General features: G+C 46.8%; 2 protein-coding genes across 8 annotated transcripts in view; one reads left to right on the plus strand and one right to left on the minus strand.

Annotated features, from left to right (window-relative positions):
* Positions 1–3592, plus strand: part of LOC146338188 (myotubularin-related protein 9-like) — a 33172-nt gene extending 29580 nt beyond the window's left edge. For all 7 annotated transcript variants that reach the window (XM_084816076.1, XM_084816072.1, XM_084816075.1 and 4 more), the window contains 2 exons: positions 1221–1366; positions 3160–3592. In XM_084816076.1, coding sequence (XP_084672202.1) covers positions 1221–1366; positions 3160–3257 — 244 coding nt within the window. In that variant the 3' untranslated portion in view covers positions 3258–3592. The remainder of the gene's footprint in view (positions 1–1220; positions 1367–3159) is intronic.
* Positions 3593–4051: 459 nt separating this feature from the next.
* Positions 4052–22025, minus strand: EIF3I (eukaryotic translation initiation factor 3 subunit I). The gene is made up of 12 exons (XM_084816364.1): positions 21878–22025; positions 21707–21777; positions 16595–16687; positions 15158–15245; positions 14038–14103; positions 13045–13194; positions 12816–12943; positions 6431–6541; positions 5412–5501; positions 4809–4882; positions 4502–4594; positions 4052–4376 (listed from the first exon to the last, which is right to left on the minus strand). The coding sequence occupies exons 1-12, from the start codon at positions 22023–22025 to the stop codon at positions 4295–4297; spliced, it is 1194 nt and encodes a 397-aa protein (XP_084672490.1). The 3' UTR covers positions 4052–4294.
* Positions 22026–22111: the final 86 nt, after the last annotated feature.

Consider the following 22111-nt stretch of genomic DNA (forward strand, 5'->3'; position numbering starts at 1 on the left):
CAGCGGCCGCCATTTGTATCCGCAAAGGCCCATCCGTGGCCGGAAATCCAGCTGCAGACGGCCCTCGCCGGCTGCTCCACAGAGCCGCCACAGAGCAGAGCCAGCTGGGCAGGATTCTGGGGGGCGGGGGAGGACTGGATTGCCTCCCCCCCATCGAGGATTCCGGGGGGGAGGGACGGAGCGCCTCCCCCCCCACCGAGAATCACATCCGCGAACAGGTGAGTTTCGTACATCCTAGGGAAAGTCACTTACCTGATCCCGAAGCTTGATTCGCGGTGGGGGGAGGTGCTCTGTCCCTCCCTCTGAAATTCTGGCCGGGGGGGAGGCACCCCATCCCTTCCCCCCGAAATTCTGGCCGGGGGGGAGGTGCCCCGTCCCTCCCCCCAAAAATTCTGGCCGGGGGGGAGGCGCCCTGTCCCTCCTGCCGCGAAACCTCCTCTCCTGCCGGGACGCAAATGGCAGCGGCTGTAGCCGCCGCCGTTTGCGTCCCTGCAGTCAGCCGTGATAGGCTATGTAAATGTTTACATAGCCTATGACGGCTGACTTTAAAAAAAAAAAGCGCGTACGCAAATGGCGGCGCCCATGGGTGCCGCCATTTGCGTTCCTTATTTTGGCACGTGTAGTCTACGTAAACATTTACGTAGACTACGGCGAAAATAAGGGGAACGCAAATAGCGTTCCCCTTATTTTCGCCATAGTCTACGTAAATGTTTACGTAGACTACATGTGCCAAAATAAGGAACGCAAATGGCGGCACCTATGGGCGCCGCCATTTGCGTACACGCTTTTTTCCCCCCTCAAAGTCAGCCGTGATAGGCTACGTAAACATTTACGTAGCCTATCATGGTGTTTTTTTTTAAATCTAGCCATGATAGGCTACGTAAATCTTTACGCAGCCTATCACGTTTGTTTGTTTGTTTTTTTAACTTGGAAATGGCGGTGGCGGCAGCCGGTCAGAAGACCGGCCGCTGTAGCCGCCGCCGAACCGCCGCCAAACCGCCGCCGCCAGGGACATTCAAACAAGGTAAGCCCTGTCCCGGGGGGGGCAGACCGTTTCTCCACCAATTTCGGGGGCCCGAATGCGCTGGCATTTGGCCTCCCCGAGATTCGTGGAGAAATTCTCTGACATCCCTAGTACATCCCTAGGCCTAACCATGAATGCTGCAAAGAGATTGGCCCCACCCACCGAGGGACTAAAATGCCACTGGCTCCCCCTGCAGGAAGCTCTGTAACGTGAAGGAGAAGACTCACTCACTCTGGCCCTGGCTGAACCGCAAGAGGCAGAAGTACCTGAATCCACTCTATGCACGCAATCCCTTGGTCATCTGGCCATCAGTGGAGCCCCAGTGTGTGCTACTCTGGCAAGGTAGGAGATCCCTTTGATTTTCTGTACGCCTGTGGAGACAAATATGGAAACAAAGCATCCTCCCCCTAAGTTGGGTGGAACTGTGATTCAATCCAATTCAGATTCATCAAGTAAGTCCAGATCACATCAATAGGAATTCTGAAGTTTTGTGCAACATTTAATATTCCACAGAATTTGAAGGTTTCCTTGGAATGGGGGTGGGCAGTGATGGGTAGAAAGAGGGTAGGGAGATATGTTCCTCTTAAGACATCCTTGCATCTGGAAATCCTTGCCTTGATTGCAGAAGCTTCAGCTCTCACAGGGCCAACAAATTTTCAAAGTCTTCCCCGATTAGAAACTACTCTTGCCCTCAATTTTTAGAGGAAATTGCATTGTTAGTTTCCCTTAAATGCATTTAAGAGGGAAGCACAAGATAAACACCATTTACAAGAAATGTTAGTAATTTCTCTTAGCCATAGGGCTTCAGAGAATGCTGTTTTGGATCTAATTGAAGTCTAAATTGTCAGATTGAGGATTTCAAATAATTCTTCTTACTTTGTAGATTTGCAGCATTAAACACCTTGTTCCACCACACACACAGTGGACACCCAAAATACAGCTCTGGCATTACCCTTTCCATCCTTAGTTGCATCTGGAGTGTTTACCTGGGTACTCCTCCAGGGTTAGAAGGATGGGATCAGCAGTGATTACCACTGCTGCCCCAGTCATTGCAAGCACACAGAATGCAGAAAAAAAGACCCGTAACTATTCCTTGTTCACTCTCTCTTAGCAGTCGATGGGAAGTGCTTATCAATGGGATCTTCTCAAACTGGGGAGAGGTAACGAGCAGAGTACCGCAGGGCTCAGTCCTGGGCCAAGTGCTCTTCAACATTGTTATGGACTTGGAGGTGGTGGTGCAGGGAATGCTGATCAAATTTGCAGATGACATAAAATTGGGCGGGATAGCTAACACCTTGGAAGACAGAAACAAAATTCAAAGTGATCTTGATAGACTGGAGCGCTGGGCTGAAAACAGAGGGAAATTTAATAGGGATAAATGCCAAGTTCTGCACCTAGGAAAAAGAAACCAAATGCACAGTTACAAGATGGGGGATACGTGGCTCAACCACACTACAAGCGAGAAGGATCTTGGAATTGTTGTAGATCACAAGCTGAATATGAGCCAACAGTGTGATGTGGCTGCAAAAAAGGCCGATGCTCTTTTGGGGCGCATTAATAGCATAGCTTCCAAATCCCGGGAAGTACTAGTTCCCCTCTACTCAGCACTGGGTAGGCCTCATCTGGAGTACTGTGTCCAGTTCTGGGCACCGCACTTTAAGAAGGATGCAGACAAGCTGGAGAAGGTTCAGAGGAGGGCAACAAAGATGATCAGGGCCTGGAAACAAAGCCCTATGAAGAGAGACTGACAGAACTGGGCATGTTTAGCCTTGAGAAGACTGAGGGGAGATAGGATAGCACTCTTCAAGGACTTGAAAGGTTGTCACAGAGAAGAAGGCCAGGATCTCTTCTCAATCATCCCAGAATGCAGGACACAGAATAATGGGCTCAAGTTACAGGAAGCCAAAAACTTCCTGACTGTTAGAGCAATACGACAATGGAACCAATTACCCAGGGAGGTGGTGGGCTCTCCCACTCTGGAGGCATTCAAGACAAGGCTGGACAGCCATTTGTCAGGGATGCTCTGACTTGGATTCCTGCACTGAGCAGGGGGTTGGACTTGATGGTCTTATAGGCCCCTTCCAACCCTACTATTCTATGAAGATGCGTGTATCTAACAACTATGTTTCTTGCAGGTTTATTCCTCCGCTGGGTCCGTTCATCCCACTATCTAGATGAAACATGGGCAGAAATCCAGCAAATAGCAAGAAATAGCAAAGCCCAGACAGAATGACAAAGTAGGAAAGCGTCAAAGCAAATTGCAGCACAAACACAGAAGCAGACGCCAAAGCACTGAACATCTAAAGATCACCCATGAACCAAAGTTATCCAAGGCCTGATCTCTCCCCATCTCTTGCAAACATGGGGATACCAAGAAGAGCAAAACTCTTGCTGGGTGTTGGTCACAAATCACATTGTGAAATGTGTGTGTCTGTGCATGTGTGAGCCTGAGTGTGTGTGCATGCATATGAGAGAGAGAGAGAGAGAGAAGATGGGAGAATTTCCCACCGGGTTACAGATCTAGTCTTGAAACTGTTACAATTAAAATACACTTTGATACAAAAAGCCAGCTTTGTGTAGTCCATAATTTTAGTTTTAAAACACCTAAACTATGGAGATTTTAATTTCCACTGTATCGTGACTGGTTGAAAGTGTCTTATGCCACTGGTCCATCAAGGCCAGTACTGTCTACTCCAACTAGCAGCAATTCTCAGGCCGAAATATTTTCCCCAGCCAAAACGCCAGGGATTGAACCTGGGATCCTCTGCATGCTCCCCTTGTGCTCTACCACTGAGCATCTCCCCTCTCGCTGAGCATCAGTTAGTCCACTGACAAGACAACTTACACTCTGAGTTATGTGTACCCTGAGATTTAACAAATACAAACTCTGCACCAAAGCTGCCCAAATTCTAAAGCTGAATTCTGAGGCTCAGTTACACTGTGTGTTAATGAAATCTGCCTACAAATATTCAACAGTCTAATAGTAACAATGCCATTACGTAGCTAACAGATTCACACACACTCCTATTATGGTTGGAAACGAGAATTTATTACTTCCTTCTGTATTACTTTTATAAATATGCAAAACAGGGGAGGAAGCAGCCATTCCTGAGAAGAGACAAGAAGCTGGGTATCCCAACACTGCCCCAGAACAAAGAAGCAGCCGCAGCACCCCCATCCCTGCTTGAGTTTGGATCTCTCTGATCAGCCTCGCTCAGGAATGCAAAGATCAAAAATGTGAAGGACGATGAAGAGGAGGAAGGAACTGGTTCAAACTTCAAACTCAAATTCAAAGTACTGGGAGTCAAAATAATGGATGCGAACGTAGCCATCCTCACCACCGCTGCTGTAACTGAAAGCGAAGGAGAAAAAAAATCACTGAAACTCCAGGGGTTCCAGGATCCTCCCCCACCCCCCACCGCAAAGTGCCACTACCTGAGAAACCAGGGGGACAGCAGCACCTAAGCCCTTCCTTACCTCTTTCCATCAGGGTGGAAAGCGACACTGTTAATGGGCCCAAAGTGGCCCTTGATTCTCCCAAATTCTTCCTCAATGCCCAAGTGAAAGAACCTAGAGCCATGAAAGGAAGAGGGAGTGAGCAGACCACCGTAAGACAAATAGAGCACAGATGAGCAGGATTACATGCTCTTTGACACAACTGCTCAAGCAGTAATACCCCCTCATCTTCTGAAACTGGAGCTGGGTTTCTTGGGAACTGAGCAGAGGCGGCTGTATCACCGCCATCACGCCCTTACAGGAACAGGACAAGACAATATTTGCTCACCTGGCCTCAAACTTGCCAATCCTGGTAGAAGTCGTCGTCACATCCATGGCTTCTTGGCCACCACCCAACACCACCTGCCAAGGAGGAAACAGGGGAGTCACACAGTCCTTTGATAAGAGGCAATGGGTCAGGAACTCAGTGCAGCTCTCAACACCCAAGACTTGATTGTCTTGCTTGCTACCTCAGAGAAAACAAACCACATTCTGAAGTCCCAATGGCCATCCCGTCCCTAGGAATGGTCCCAGAAACTGGACAACAAAGAGAACAAATGCTCCAAGCTCCAGGTGTCTTAAGGCTGTTTGGAAATGGGGCTCCCAGAGAGTGGCCTCCTCTCACTCATTCATTCCATAGCCCCGCTGCTTGATTTCCCAATGTGTTTTCACACCCTACCACCCTTAACCTGATTGAAGCCAACTGGTGCTGACAACAGACGGCAATGCACAAAAGACAGCCACTGTGCAGCAACCAGCATCTCTCCATCCCACACAACATAACAAGGGGGACTTTCTTTCAGAAGCCAGTGGGAGACAATGCAACTCTAGCCATGAGGGGATGCCGCTGGCAGAGGACAAGGGAGACACCCCACCTCGCCCACCAACATACATGATCAAAGGTGGGGGAGAGTGCTGCAGAGTTCACTGGCCGCTCTGTCCGGAACGTCTTCAGGTGATCAAGATTTGTGGAGTCAAACAGCTGCAAAGGGAGAAGTGGATTCTTAGGTGCTTTCTTAGCAGAAAGGGCAGGCAAAAACCTCTGCAGGAATTACACAGTGCCACGGTCAAGGTCCAAGGAGCCTGCCCTGTGGACGCCACAACGGCGAACTAAACTCAGTCCAACCAGCTCAGCACAGGAGGTGCACTGCTCCGCTGCACAACTGAGGGCTGTCAGGTGCTCCAGAGGGCTGCAAACACAAAACAGTGCTTGGAGCTTGAGCAGGGCTTCTCCCGTTTGATAGTGTATTATAATCTGCATGGATTGTTTTGCGCACCTGTGATTTTGTTTGCTGTCCTGAACATGGGAGCGATAAATCAAATACATTAAGCAAATTTGCTCAAGCTAGATCATTTATTCTTTCCTTGGCACAGAGATATGTCAAATTGCTTTTAGCTCTTTAGAATCACCTTTCATTTGAATGGATGAAAACTGACTTCGTGTTACCCTGCTGTGGCATTTCTGCATGGGGCTTTTTAAAAGACCCATGTCTCTTGCATGCTCACTTGGTGGCACATGAGACCCACATGCCCCAATGGCACATGTGTGATTTCCACCCTGAGCCCTCTAACCCCTTTGTCCAGCTGACACAGAAATGCACAGCTGTGGAATCCTAAGTTTCAACAGGAGCTGGAGCCAGTAACAAGCAATGTTAAAATATTAGCGAATAAAGATTAATTTTCATTTCCCCATTGAAATACATAGCGTGCTTCTTTGAAGAATGTAATACCAAGTGACCATGAATTCTGAAGCCTTTGTGGCTCCTCTCTGGCTGTTCCTGGGCTTTGCACACAGGGCCAAGACAATCCTCATCCTTCCCAAATTCCAGCCTCATAGGTGAATACTTAAAGAGAAACACAGGGAAAGAAGACACTTCCTTCTGGCAAGCAGTGGGGAGAGTTGGAACACACCTTGGCAGTGTTGTCCTTGGAGGCAGTGATGAACATAGTCGTGTCTCGGGAGGTCTGGATGTCATTGATCTGTTTGGTGTGCTCCTTGACATTCATAAGGACCTCACCAGACTAGGAGACAAGAGGGAAACTGAGTGCCTCCACGTCACAGGACAGGAAAACATCCCTTCAATTGCCAAGCATAACCACAACATTAACAGAGCATATTTTGAGTGTTCAAAAGCATTTCATTACATTATCTCTGTAATTCTTACAACAAAACAGAACAGGAGAACAGGTAAACTCTGAAGGTACATGAGGCAGCCACCTTGCTGAAGCTAAGCAGGTTGAGGACTGGTCAGTGCCTGGATGAGAGACCACCTGGGAATCCCTTGGACATTGCCTGGAGTTCCATGATGGAAGAAATGTGGAATACAAATGAAACAAATAACCGAATAGACAGTGTATTGCAGATGGGGGAGAGCTCAGCTGAGAGAACAGAGGCTTGCTTAAGCCAGTAAGATGGGAACCAGTTCACATTTTAAGCTACTACGCCATAGCAGCTATCATGAATGCTCCCAAGGTATTATTTGCCCGGTGGTAGACAAAGGAAGGCAAAGGGGAAAGCACCAATCACAGAGAAAGGAAAGGAGGAAACCTCCAGGCACACAAGAAAACCAGGTTTTATTAGGATCATTGTGTTTTGAACAGAGTTCTTCCTTAGGGGCACTCTGCAATTGTCTGTTTCCCGCCTCCCAGCTGAGCAGAGCAGAGCAGAGCAAGCTGCTCCAGGGACTACAGAAGCAAGCAAGCGACCAGAGAGCGAGCGACCAGAGCGAGCGCCCAGGGGGAGCAAACAGGAGTAGGCCAGGGGAGTTCAGCAGGGGAGGTCAAGGGGGAGGCCCCTAACATTTTTTTCCATTTTTCCATTTTATTTTATTTTTTAACTATTTTTTTTTCATTTATTCGTCTTGTAACACACACTTCCACACCAGTGGGACTCTGCTTTTAACCTCTACTGAGTAGAGGAGCAGGCACAGGCTAGTCTAGAACAATCACAAAGCTAGACACAAAAAGGGAAAAGAGGCAATGGAAGGACAAGACTCTCCAGTGGTGGTGACCTGCAAGGTGTGTGCCATGTTTGTTTTCTTGCCTGAGAACATGGCCTACACCTACAACAAGTGCAAGTTGATCACGCTGCTGGAAGAAAAGGTAAGTGGACTGGAGCGGTGACTGTCGACCCTCCGGGGAATAAGAGAACACGAAGAGTTCTTGGACAGAATGGGGGAACTACAGCAAAGGGAAGACCAGAAGCTTGAAGAACAACAGCAAGATGAGGCAGTGGGAAATGCTGAGGTGAAGAAAAATGGAGTAGAGGATACTCCTTGGAAAAGGGTGACAGTTAGGAGAAGAAGAACTAGACGCCACTCTGCACCAGTGGAAGCAGTGGAGCTGTGGAACTGATTCCAGGTACTTGCAGATGAGACTGGAGGACAGCCTGCAGAGGAAGAATCACAGGGGAGCCTGCATGAGAGTGAGCAAGAGGCTGAAGGTCAGTCAAACAGAGGCGATGAAACCCAGGCCTACAACAAGAAGAAGAGAAGAGTGGTAGTAATGGGAGACTCCTTGCTGCGTGGGATCAAGACCCAAGTATGTCGTAAAAACCCGTGGACTTGCCAGGTATGTTGTCTCCTGGGAGGACGGATTAGAGATGTGACTGAAAAGTTGCCTGCACTCATAAAGCCCACTGACAGGTATCCCTTTCTTCTCATCCACGTGGGAACAAATGATACCGCCAAGCGGAGCTACAAAGAAATCACGTCAGACTTTGAAGCTTTGGGAAGGAAACTCGAGAACTTTGGGGCCCAGATAGTTTTCTCATCCACCCTTCCAGTAGTTAGAAGAGTGATAGAAAGGGAACGAAAAATACTCCGGGTGAATGACTGGCTACGAAGGTGGTGCTGACGAGAGAGATTTGGATTCTGGGACCACGGCCTATACTTCCTGGAAGATGGGCTGTTGGCAAGGGACAGGCTGCACCTCACAAAGGATGGGAAGAATGTGTTTGGCCACAGCATGAAGAACTTCTTCAGGAGGGCTTTAAACTGAATCCTACGGGGAAGGGAGATGTAATGTTAGGGGTAACAATGGACATAGGCGCATGCACTGCAACGGCGAGAACAGCTCTGATAGCGCTCAATAATAGTCTTCAGACACATGTAGGAAGGAAGCCAGACTATGAAGCACATGGTCTTCGATGTCTATATACTAATGCCCAGAGAATGGGAAACAAACAGAATGAACTTGAATTCTTAATACAGGAGGGAAATTATGACCTGATAGGTATAACTGAGACTTGGTGGGATGACTCTCATGACTGGAATACAGCAATTGAAGGATATAACTTGTTCAAAAAGAACAGGAGGAACAGAAAGGGAGGTGGGGTTGCACTGTATGTGAAAAATACATATCCTCCACAGAAATACAGGAGGATGAGCTTGGTAGCCCCATCGAGAGCATCTGGATCAAAATAAATGGAGCAAAGAATAAAAGGAACCTGGTGGTCGGAGTCTACTACCGGCCACCCAATCAAGGAGAGGGCGAGGATGAAACTTTGGAAAAGCAAAGAGCCAATGTTTTAAGGAAGCATGATGTAGTAGTAATGGGAGATTTCAATTTCCCCGATATTTGTTGGGAGACAAATTCTGCAAAACATGGCCCCTCCAGGAAATGCCTGACTTGTGTGGCGGATAACTTCCACCTACAGAAAGTAGAGGAAGGAACTAGAGGATCGGCTATCCTTGACTTGATCCTAACCAACAGAGATGACTTAGTGGATAAAGTAGCAGTTACAGGAACTCTGGGGGAAAGCGACCATGTTGTACTTGAGTTCTTCGTTCTAAGGGAAGCAAAAGCCGAGTGTAGTCAAACGCGTACCCTGGATTTTAGGAAAGCTGATTTTAATAAACTCAGAACAATGATCAGTAAGGTCCCATGGCAAGCGACGCTAACGAAAAAGGAGTCCAAGATGGGTGGGAGCTTTTAAAAAAGGAAATTCTCAAGGCACAATTACAAACAATTCTAACAAGAAGAAAAGGTGGAAGACAACAGAAGAAGCCAATGTGGCTTCACAAAAAGCTTAGGGATGACCTGAAAACAAAAAAGGACACATATAGGAAGTGGAAAGAAGGCCAAGTAACAAAAGAAGAGTACAGGCAGGTAGCACAGAATTGCAGGGATGGCGTCAGGAAGGCTAAAGCTGAGAACGAGCTGAGGTTAGCGAGGGATGCTAAAAACAACAAAAAGGCTTTCTTCAGCTATGTGCATAGTAAAAGGCAGAGGAAAGAAATGGTGGTTCAGCTATTAAATAAGGATGGCAAAATGATAACAGATGACAAAGAAAAGGCAGAGGTGCTCAATTCCTCCTTTGGCTCAGCCTTCTCTCAAAAGAGGGTCTATGACCCCCCTGGCAAAGGCGAAGTACAGGCTGAAGGGGCAGGATTGCAGCTTGAGATCGATAGGCATATGGTCAAGGAACACCTAATGACTTTGAATGAGTTCAAATCTCCAGGGCCAGATGAACTGCATCCTGGAGTAATAAAGGAACTGGCAGAATAACTCTTAGAACCACTGTCTATTCTCTTTGAGAAATCATGGAGGATGGGTGACGTGCCAGATGACTGGAGGAAGGCTAATGTTGTCCCTATCTTCAAAAAGGGTAAAAAGGAGAAACCTGGGAACCACAGACCAGTCAGTCTGACATCAATCCCTGGGAAAATTTTGGAGCAGATGATAAAGCAATCCATCTGGAAGCAACTTGAAAACAATGCCATGATTACTCGAAGCCAACATGGATTTGTCAAAAACAAGTCCTGCCAGATTAATCCGATCTCATTTTTTGATCAAGTACCCTCCCTCGTGGACTGTGGGAATGCTGAAGACATCATATACCTCGACTTCAGCAAAGCTTTCGACAAAGTGCCCCATGATCTCCTGATGAGCAAACTAGCTCAAAGTGGGCTAGATGAAACAACGACCCGGTGGATCCACAGTTGGCTACAGAATCGGACTCAAAGAGTGCTGATCAATGGGACCTTCTCAAGCTGGGGAGAGGTAACGAGTGGGGTACTGCAGGGCTCAGTCCTGGGCCCAGTGCTCTTCAACATTTTTATTAATGACTTGGAGGAGGAGGTGCAGGGAATCTGATCAAATCTGCAGATGACACAGAACTGGGCGGGAGAGCTAATACTTTGGAAGACAGAAACAAAATTCAAAGTGATCTGGATAGACTGGAGCGCTGGGCAGAAAACAACAGAATGACATTTAATAGGGATAAATGCCAAGTTCTGCACCTAGGAAAAAGAAACCAAATGCACAGTTACAAGATGGGGGATACGTGGCTCAACCACACTACAAGCGAGAAGGATCTTGGAATTGTTGTTGATCACAAGCTGAATATGAGCCAACAATGTGATTGCAAAAAAGGCAAATGCTACTTTAGGCTGCATTAATAGAAGCATAGCTTCCAAATCCAGGGAAGTACTAGTTCCCCTCTACTCAGCATTGGGTAGGCCTCATCTGGAGTACTGTGTCCAGTTCTGGGCACCACACTTTAAGAAGGATGCAGACAAACTGGAGAGGGTTCAGAGGAGGGCAACAAAGATGATCAGGGGACTGGAAACAAAGCCCTATGAAGAGAGACTGAAAGAACTGGGCATGTTTAGCCTTGAGAAGAGAAGACTAAGGGGAGATATGATAGCACTCTTCAAGTACTTGAAAGGTTGTCACAGAGAGGAAGGCCAGGATCTCTTCTTGATCATCCCAGAGTGCAGGACAAGGAATCATGGGCTCAAGCTACAGGAAGCCAGATTCTGGCTGAACATCAGGAAAAACTTCCTGTTAGAGCAATACGACAATGGAACCCATGACCTAGGGAGGTGGTGGGCTCTCCCACACTGGAGGCGTTCAAGACGAGGCTGGACGGCCATCTGTCAGGGATGCTCTGACTTGGATTCCTGCATTGAGCAGGGGGTTGGACCCGATGGCCTTGTAGGCCCCTTCCAACCCTACTATTCTATGATTCTATAAATGACAACTGTCAGCCTGGCATCAAAAATACCATGGGAGAATCCAGTCTTGAAAACAGAGAGGCAGCCTTTTCTGTGGAGGAATTGGGTTGAAGGTGGAATCTACATTTTAGATCAGTTAATAGGATCAGATGATGAGTTGTTACCATTTTCAGTACTGCGGCTTAGCTATCACTTACCATCTAAGTGCTGGTTGGCAATATATTCAACTACAGCACCTTTTGGTGTCTATGTATGGGCCATCAATAATGAATGCTTCAGCACCTATACTGTTGGAGGAATTAACTGGTTCTGTACAGAAAGCTAAGCCTTTCTTATAAACAACAGCTGTTTATAAATGTCTTTTGGAATGTAATAAAGTAGACATTCAGAACCTCCAGGAGGAATGGAATAGGGAATTAGAATGGTCTGTACAGCCTAATCAATGGAAAGCAGCCTGGTAGATTTAAAATGGAGGCTGATTCAACGAAAACTGATGTTCCGTGGAGACTGGACACCACAGAGGCTTGTTAAGAAGTTGACTAGCTCTGCTGGGTGTTGGCAATGTAATGCAGACAATGCCTTGTCGAGGCACACGATGTGGGCAGGCCCTGTGGTGGCTTCTGTTTGGTTGGAAGTCACTGCTCACATAAATTTCATTCTTGAAAAATCTGTGATAACTGCGGATGTTCACGTACTTTTAAATTATATTCCTGTGAAGTGAGATCAAGGCATGGACAGCAAAAGTGGACAGCGAGAGCCCTTACAGTTGCAAAGATACTGATACTTCAAGCCTGGAGTGGTCTGAAGATCTTACTGTTCTTGCTATACTTGAACATATATCTTACAGCTCTCACCTTTGTAAAGATGCTTAATTAGATATATGGATGACTTACATTAATGGATCTATTTGAAAGAATAGCATCAAACCCTTTCCCCCTCTTGTTCTTCCTTTTAGTAATGGTGCTGTAAACAATTATTGTGAATGGATATGCTTACCACCATGTTCCTTTTTTGGTCTTCTTCATGGTTTTCTCTCACCCACCTTCTCTTTTGTTTGTTATATTTGCAAATAAAATGGGGGGTGGAACTGTTATCAAAGCGCTGTTAGAACTTGTGATTGCTGTTCACCCGTGAAGCTGACAGGTTGGCCTTGGGATAGTGTCTCTACCTTTTTACCTACCTTACTGGCTCAGAGGGTTGCTATGAGGGTGAATGAGATGAGAGCTGCAAAGCATGCTGGGGGAAAAGAAGGCTACAGAAAGGAACACCAGTGTGGGCAGGTGCTGGTGCTGGTTTGCTTTCTGGCATCTGCTATGGCACAAGAGGCCCGCACTAACCTTGGCACTAAACTGGTTCAGCTCCCCGTTCTCGTGCCCTGCAATGATGAATTCCCCAAGAGGACCCCAAACAGCACTGGTGATCTTGGATTCACTGCAGGGAATCTTCATGTACGGCTCGTTGTCCTCTGTGGACCGAGGGGGAAGCAGAGGGGAATTTCAGAAATGCCAACCCAGGTGAGAGGCAGCTGGCCATCCCAACCCCGGCTCTGACCCCTGGAGGCCTCACCAATCTGGCTGGGGTCACGGAGGTCAAAGAAGCTCACAAAACACTGGTAGCCCATTTGCTTGTCCGTCGAGAACATGATGATGTTTCCTCCGAAGTCAAAGCCACAGGTCCGCACGGCTGAGTTGGTCTTGACCAGAGCAAGCTGCTTCCCTAGGCAAAGGGCATGACAATAGAACCAGCGCATATGAACGTAAGAAGCCACTGTGCGCTGAGCCAGCTCATTGGCCAGGCTAGCTCCGCAAGATCTTCTCTGACCAGCACTTAGGCACAGGCAGAGAGAGGTCTTTCCTAGCCCTGCTACCTGAGCCCCTTTGAACGAGAGTGTTCAGGACTGGAGACTGGGGCCTTGTGCTCGCAAAGCCACAAAGCTGTGGTCCTTCTCTCATCACCAGGGAATTGCCCCCAAGGCCTGCAGCTCAACCCTGTCCACTCAGGGGCAAGTTCAACCCAGTTCAGGAGTGGCCCACTCCCAACCAAGCCTCAGGGGCACAGGGAATGCTCCCCGGCCAAAAGGCACCCTGCTGGCAAGGTTCTACACTTGCCTTTAAGGCCATGATGCACAAGACCCAACATAAGGATCACAGCAGAGCCCAGAGAAACTATCTGAAATCTCATGATACAGTACTGCTATGGAACGAAGCAAAATCTGGCCCTGTCAGCTGCCTGGATAGGACACTAGCTGAGAACCATATAGAAGCTTCCCAAGCTCCTTAGGGGAAGGATGAGGTATGTGTGTAACAATTATGTTTTCTTCAAAGCATCACAACAGAATCCCAAACTTCCAGGAAGGTTACTCAGTTACAATATTCTGTGTTACCTCCCCAGAAGAATCGAGAGGGAAATCAATTGCCCTCCACACATGTTCCAAATCCTGTGTTTTGTGGTGCAGGTTTCTATTTCCCCTGGGGTGGTATCTCCTTTCCTGCCTCACCACTCCCAGGGCCCCAATTACTCCCCACCCGCATCCTCAAAGATGTCGGCTCCACGTTCTACCTGTCTCACAGTCCCAAAGGCGGCAGCTGTTGTCCGCAGAGCCGGTCAGCACATGCCTTGTGTCCCCTGAAGAAGCAGTCAAGGAACCCCAACCTATCTTGCAGCAGGAAACGGATGCAAGCTACGGTGCAGCTGCAACCTCCAGACAGAATCCCAAAGCACGGCATCGGAGCCCGGACCCTTCCACTGTTCTGTGCCTCAACAGGCCCTGAGCATCTGTCATATGAATGTGAGTTAGGCTGGGGGCAGGGGAGAATTTAATGCACACCCTTAAAAAAGTGGATGTCCTGTGTCGCTGTTCTTACCATCTGCTTGTCAATGCGGTTTATTTGACATTACATCCACAGTCGTGCACATATGTGTACTCACTTCGCACCTTCTCAGTGCACTGCATGCATCTGTTTAATAGCTAGTAACCTGCTTAATCAAAGCACCACAGCCCTTCTTGACTTTTTGTGCTACAGGTAGTTACTCTACCAGAATCCATAAAGAGGATAAGGGCACAATCCTATCAACTAAGCCGTCGGTGATCAGAAGCCCCTGAACTCGGAGACATCTGATCATCCAATGCAGGGCAGCAGGAGCAGCTGAGGTGATCTTCACTTCCCCATCCTCCTACCCTGCAGATTTCGCTAGATGGGCTTTTTAGCTCATCTAGTGAGTGCGCGTCAGAGGGGGAGGGAAGGAGGCCGGAAGAGGCTCAGGATAAAACGCATCCGCTCCTCCCCGCCCACCGGAAGGCTCCCTCTTCCCCCTCTCTGAGGCTGAATTTCCAACCTCAAAGGGGCAGCCAGGGCAGTTCTCTCTGTGATGACTGCAAGGAGGCAGGGGGAGGGCAGCTCTGCCTCTTTCCAACATCGGAGTGCTGTCTCTGACCTCAGAAGGATTTTACGAGCAATCCTATGGTCCCTGGGATGTTCTCCCAGGGATTTCGGGATTGCTCTCTAAATTAGCCCAAAGCAGCATCTGCATTAAAGTGGAGCTCAGCCACTGCATTAAAGTGGGGCTCAGCTGAAATATCCTCTCCAACTGCAGACTCTCCTAACGTTAGAAGAGCATCTCAGCTTTATACCTGGAGAAACTGCGCCCTCACACACTGATTTCTCAAACCAAAGGATACAGTCAGCATCCACACACCAGACAGCACCGGTGTGTCCACTGTATGTGCCAAGTCTCTCCCCATTGACAGAGTACCAAACGTTAACAATCTGGGAAAAGAAGAATCAGTAAGTCAGGCCATGTTATTAAAACACATTCAGAAGAGGAAGACAAGAGCACAATCACCATCCTCTGGCTGATTTGGGCCAATTTACTGATAAGTTAATGGCTCATAGCCAAGATAAACCAACTTGACCTGGAGTACATAATACACTGGGGAAAACGGAAGCAAGCAAGATCTCACTGAGCTTTGAGTGAAGTGGAAGCACTGGAATAACTGCTTATCTAGTTAACTAGAAACCAGAAATGGATTTTCCATTATTCATTCATTCATTTATTTCATTTATATCCCACCTTTTTTCCTCCAAGGAACTCAAGGTGGCGTACATAATCCTCCTCCTCTCCATTTTATCCTCACAACAACAACCCTGTGAGGTGGGTTGGGCTGAGAGTATGTGACTGGCCCAAAGTCACCCAGTGAGCTTCCATGGCCAAGTGGGGACTAGAACCCAGATCTCCTGGCTCCCAGTCCAGCCCTCCAGCCACTACACCATGCTGGCTCTCATTAAAGGGGTAAATGTTTTCCTTGGTGACCCTGAAACGAGTATGTTTCTTACAGATTTTAAGAAAACTTTAAAATGTGTTCATTAATTTTTAGGCATGTTTCTAAAATTCAAACATGAACAGCACGCACACCATTCTACCAACACACATATACCCCAGCAATTTCCCACTGGCAACAGAAATAACCCTTAAATTCTCTGAAATGCCAGATGAATCAAAAGCTTTGTATCTGTTTCTGAAAACCTTCATAGATGGGCATTTCTAAACACCACTAGAAAGCATGCTTCACAAACTCTAGGTCACTTCAGCTAAGGTCCTACAAGAGTTCTGATTTCTTGTAAAGAGAGGGTTACAAGCAAGCCCTGCTAAGCAGATGTTAATAGGTTTGGATAGGGAGCAATGTTCATTGAGATATACAGATCCCAGGCCACGAAGAGCTTCATAGCTCAACACCAGCATCTTGAATGGAGGCTGTAAGTCAAACATGCAGTTGCTGCAACACTGGCTGGATACCTTCTCATTCCCCCCACCTGATAAGGCACAAGCAGTGGAACCTTCTGAACCTCTTTCAAGGACAGCCGCATTACACTGACTGACCCTCTGGGATAGAAAGGCATGAATGATGGTGGCTGGATCTCCACTTTCCTGGAAGGAAAAGGAGGCAGGTGCAAAGCTGCGCAATGGATGCAATTGACCAAAGGTGCTTCTGGCTATAATCTACACCCATTTTTTCCCCTTCAGCACCTTACTGATTTTTTAAAGAGAGCAAGGAGGTGTCCCTTTAGGCTGAAAGCAGAAATGTGTAGAAAAGAACAAAAGTTCAAGGAAAACATACCGGATCTTTGGCTACCGTAAACAGGAGGTCTCCTTCCCTGTTATATTTGATCTGAGTAATTGACCTCTCATGGCCTTGCAGCAGGATAGGTTTCTGTGAAAAAAGATAGATGTCTTTTTAGAAGATCATATATTCTTCTGTTGTTGAGGTGAACATTAAATTGTAGATCAAGTCACTTATAGCACAAATAATTATAATCTACTTAGTCTGCAAGGATGGTGTCTGCAATTCACAATAAGATTTTGGGGACGGTGAACTGTGGCGGGGGGCCGGGAAGACAGATAAAAGTAATGGGGTGGGAGTGGAGGAATCTGAACTAGCAACTGAGATTCTGGCTGTGGATGAATGATGCACAGAATTTGTAGACAAACCAGAGTAGAATGTGGATTGTAAGAGGTGGGGAAGATTACATTCCAGCCCTCTTTTTTTACTGTAGAGCAAGAAGATAGGAGACCAGATCAGGAGATATAGCTCTGTAGGGTAAGGTGATTTCAGTCTGGCAAGCATGAGGAGGGGCAGATATTGTATTTTCAATGGTATGGCAAACCCCACTTCATCCGTGCAAGTCCTTGTAGACGTAGTAGACAGAATATCACCACTTTTTAAATCTATTGAGCAAAGGAGACAATCTAGCATAGGTAGTGGGGACTTCTGAGAAATGCAGCTGTCTGTGTTTGGGAGTAGGGCAAAATATAAACAAAACAAAGGGGGCAACCTGGATTTGGAGTGTGGCAGTTTCCAGAAGAGGAAACCAAACATGGGAGTGGATGGGGAGAGAAGAGACTATCCAAATTTATAGTGAGGTAAGAGGGAACAGCTGCATGTCTCATCAGGCGTTTAAATGGGTGAGAAATCTGTGGACCAGATTAACAATGCAAGCTTATGCATGTTTACTCAATGGGACTTACTCCCAAGTAAATGTGATTAAGATTGTGGCCTGAGTGTGATGAGCAGTTATTACTGTTTCATATCTTCTATGTTTTATGTTTACTATGCTATGGATCATCTTGTCCCACACACAACTGTGTGACATTTCGATTGGCCCTAATAAAAGACTACTATGGGTTCAAAACTGTTTTGATCACCCAAGCATTTTAGATGGTATTGTAACACAGCAGCCAGATGGTTCTATATAACATCATTTTATTCCGCTGCTTTTAAGTGTTGTTTTAAATTCTGCTGCAGTCTCCCTCATTTTCTTAGCTGTTTTAATTCTGCTGCTTTTATTATTCTTTTGTTTCAAAAGTATTTTTTGTAATTAATCCTTGTTAACTATTATTAGAGAAGACTATTATTATTGCTAATTATTAGCAATAATTAGTCCTTGCTAATTATTATTTTTTGTTGTTCCTATTCTGCTGCCATCTGTTTTGGGAGTTTGAACTCAAAACTGAAGAGCGGTAGGCTGCCCAATAACCAAATAAACGAACAAGTTTTTTGCTTTTTTTAAGATGCTGCTTTCTTAAGACTGCAATCCTATGCACCCGCTTACCCAGGAGTAAATGTCATTGAGTTCAATGGGGCTTACTTCTGAGTGGGCAAACTATACAATCGTGCTCTAAGTCTTCGTTTTCTTGCTGACTACGGTATTCCTTTAACCTGTTGTTGTTGTTATTCAGTCAGTCGCTTCCGACTCTTCGTGACTTCATGGACCAGCCCACGCCAGAGCTTCCTGTCGGCTGTCGCCACCCCCAGCTCCCCCAAGGTCGAGTCCATCACCTCCAGAATATCATCCATCCACCTTGCCCTTGGTCGGCCCCTCTTCCTTTTGCCTTCCACTTTCCCTAGCATCAGCATCTTCTCCAGGGTATCCTGTCTTCTCATGATGTGGCCAAAGTACAAGTGAGCAGTCTGGCTTCATTTCCTGGAGGATGGACTGGTTTGATCTTCTTGCAGTCCAAGGCACTCTCAGAATTTTCCTTCAGCACCACAGTTCAAAAGCATCTATCTTCCTTCGCTCAGCCTTCCTTATGGTCCAGCTCTTGCAGCCATAGGTTACTACGGGGAATACCATTGCTTTAACTATGCAGACGGTCAGTATGATGTCTCTGCTCTTCACTATTTTATCAAGATTTGTCATTGCTGTCCTCCCAAGAAGTAAACGTCTTCTGATTTCCTGGCTGCAGTCAGCGTCTGCAGTAATCTTTCCGCCTAGAAAGACAAAGTCTGTCACTGCCTCCATGTTTTCTCCCTCTATTTGCCAGTTATCAATTGAGCTGGTTGCCATAATCTGGGTTTTTTGGGGGGTTTAACTGCAACCCAGCTTTTGCACTTTCTTCTTTCACCTTTGTCATGAGGTTCCTCAGCTCCTCCTCACTTTCAGCCATCAAAGTGGTATCATCTGCATATCTGAGATTGTTAATGTTTCTTCCAGCGATTTTAACTCCAGCCTTGGCTTCATCAAGCCCAGCACGTCGCATGATGTGTTCTGCGTACAGGTTGAATAGGTAGGGTGAGAGTATACAACCCTGCCGTACTCCTTTCCCAATCTTAAACCAGTCCGTTGTTCCGTGGTCTGTTCTTACCGTTGCTACTTGGTCGTTATACAGATTCCTCAGGAGGCAGACAAGATGACTTGGTATCCCCATACCACCAAGAACTTGCCACAATTTGTTACGATCCACACAGTCAAAGGCTTTAGAATAGTCAATAAAACAAAAATAGATGTTTTTCTGAAACTCCCTGGCTTTCTCCATTATCCAGCGGATTTTGGCAATTTGGTCTCCAGTTCCTCTGCCTTTTCTAAACCCAGCTTGTACATCTGGCAATTCTCGTTCCTTGAATTGCTGGAGTCTACCTTGCAAGATCTTGAGCATTACCTTACTGGCATGTGAAATAAGTGCCACTGTTCGATAGTTTGAACATTCTTTGGTGCTTCCCTTTTTTGGTATGGGGATATAAGTTGATCTTTTCCAATCTGTTGGCCATTCTTGTGTTTTCCAAATTTGCTGGCATATGGCACTTATCACCTTGACAGCATCATCTTGCAAGATTTTAAACAGTTCAGCTGGGATACCGTCATCTCCTGCTGCCTTGTTATTAGCAATGCTTCTTAAGGCCCATTCAACTTCACTCTTCAGGATGTCTGGCTCTAGCTCACTGACCACACCATCAAATCTATCCCCGATGTTGTTATCCTTCCTATACAGATCTTCCGTATATTCTTGCCACCTTTTCTTGATCTCTTCTGCTTCTGTTAGGTCCTTGCCATCTTTGTTTTTGATCATACCCATTTTTGCCTGGAATTTACCTCCGATGTTTCTAATTTTCTGGAAGAGGTCTCTTGTCCTTCCTATTCTATTATCTTCTTCCGCTTCCGCGCATTGCTTGTTTAAAAATAATTCCTTCTCTCTTCTGGCTAACCTCTGGAATTTTGCATTTAATTGGGCATATCTCCCCTGATCACTGTTGCCTTTTGCTTTCCTTCTTTCTTGGGCTGCTTCCAGTGTCTCTGCAGACAGCCATCTTGCCTTCTTGGTTTTCTTTTTCTTTGGGACGTTTTTTGTTGCCGCCTCCTGAACAATGTTGCGAACTTCTGTCCATAGTTCTTCCGGGACCCTATCTACTAAATCTAGTCCCTTAAATCTATTCTTCACCTCCACTGCATATTCATGAGGAATATCAGTGAGCTCATATCTAACTGATCTGTGGGTCTTCCCTATTCTCTTGAGTCCGATTCTAAATTGTGCAATAAGAAGTTCGTGATCTGAACTACAATCAGCTCCAGGTCTTGTTTTTACCAACTGCATAGATGTCCACCACCTTTGGCTACAAAGGATGTAGTCAATCTGATTTCGGTGTCGACCGTCTGGTGAAGTCCATGTATAAAGTCGTCTCTTAGGTTGTTGGAAGAGCGTGTTTGTTATGCACAGCGAGTTGTCTTGGCAAAATTCTATCACCCTATGTCCCGCTTCATTTTGTTCTCCCAGACCATGCTTGCCTGTAATTCCAGGTGTCGTTTGACTACCCACCTTAGCATTCCAGTCTCCTGTAATGAAAATAACGTCTCTTTTTGGCATACTATCCAGTAGGTGCTGCAGATCCTCATAGAACTGATCTACTTCTGCTTCTTCAGCATCTGTGGTTGGGGCGTATATTTGGATCACTGTGATGTTAAATGGCTTACCCTGAATTCGAATTGAGATCATTCTGTCATTTTTTGGATTGTATGCAAGCACTGCTTTAGCCACTTTATTATTAATTATGAAGGCTACTCCATTTCTTCTGTGGTCCTCTTGTCCACAGTAGTAATCTGGTGGTCATTTGTTGTGAAGTGGCCCATTCCAGTCCATTTCCGTTCACTGACACCCAAAATGTCTATCTTTAATCTTGACATCTCCCCAATAACCACATCCAATTTGCCCTGGCTCATAGATCTGACATTCCAGGTTCCTATGGTGTGTTGATCTTTAGAACATCGGATTCGTCGTTCACCACCAGCACCATCGGCTGCTAGCCGTCCTTTCGGCTTTGAGCTAGCTGCGTCATCACATCTGGGGCTAGTTGAACTTATCCTCTGTTCCTCCCCAGTAGCATTTTGACCATCTTCCGACCTGGGAGTCCCATCTTCCGATGGTATACCGACATATCTCTGGTTGTACTGATCCATTTAGTTTTCATGGCAAGAATACTGGGGTGGGTTGCCGTTTCCTTCCCCAGGGATCGTATTTAGTCTGACCTCTCTGCCATGACCTTCCCGTCTTGGGTGACCCTTCACGGTTTAGCTCATGACGTCATTGAGGTGCTCAAGCTCCAGCACCACGACAAGGTAGCGATCTCCTTTGTTAGCCTGTTACTATCTGATAAAGTATTACTGGCTGTTTTTATGCTTGTTTTGTGAGCCGCTTCGAGCACCACGTTGTCTTTGCATCTGCTTGTTCTAATATAAACATATACACAACACACACACACGTATCTGTATGTTGATGTACACGTACAGATACATCACACAGACCTACCTATACGTACGTAAACATGTGTGCACATACATACGCACGTGTGTACATACATACACGTATATACACGTGCGCGTGTATACACGCACACGTAGACGAATAGATAGCTGCCAATATTAAACTAATCAACCAACGCGGAGAAGAAGGCGAGACTCACCATGGCTGCGACAGCGGAAGGCCGACAGCGGCAGCGGCACGAGCGAAAGACGGGGGCCGACTTCCGGGATCCTGCCGGAAGGAAGTGAGAAAAGCGAGGCTGTCATAGAGATAGGAAAACGGGGAGCGTCACGCAGCACTTCACTTCCGGCTCCCATTTGGGGCGCCTCACGCAAGCAGCGGAGAGATATTACCGCGGCAGCAAAGGCGGCGCCGCCCGGAGCTTCTGTAGAACAGAGAGGCGGCAGTGGCGCTGATTCGCTACGGCAGGGGTGGGCCACTTGCGGGCCTCCCGGGTTTTTGGGGCCTACAACTCCCATCAGCCCTAGCCAGCATGGCCAGTGGTGAGGAATGATGGGAGTTGTAGGCCAAAAAAATCTGGAGCGCCGCAAGCGGCCGCCTCTGT

This window comes from Heloderma suspectum, chromosome 10 (assembly GCF_057233095.1).
Source record: "Heloderma suspectum isolate Gila_16-S chromosome 10, 16-S_ref, whole genome shotgun sequence".
NCBI classification, from domain to species: domain Eukaryota; kingdom Metazoa; phylum Chordata; class Lepidosauria; order Squamata; family Helodermatidae; genus Heloderma; species Heloderma suspectum.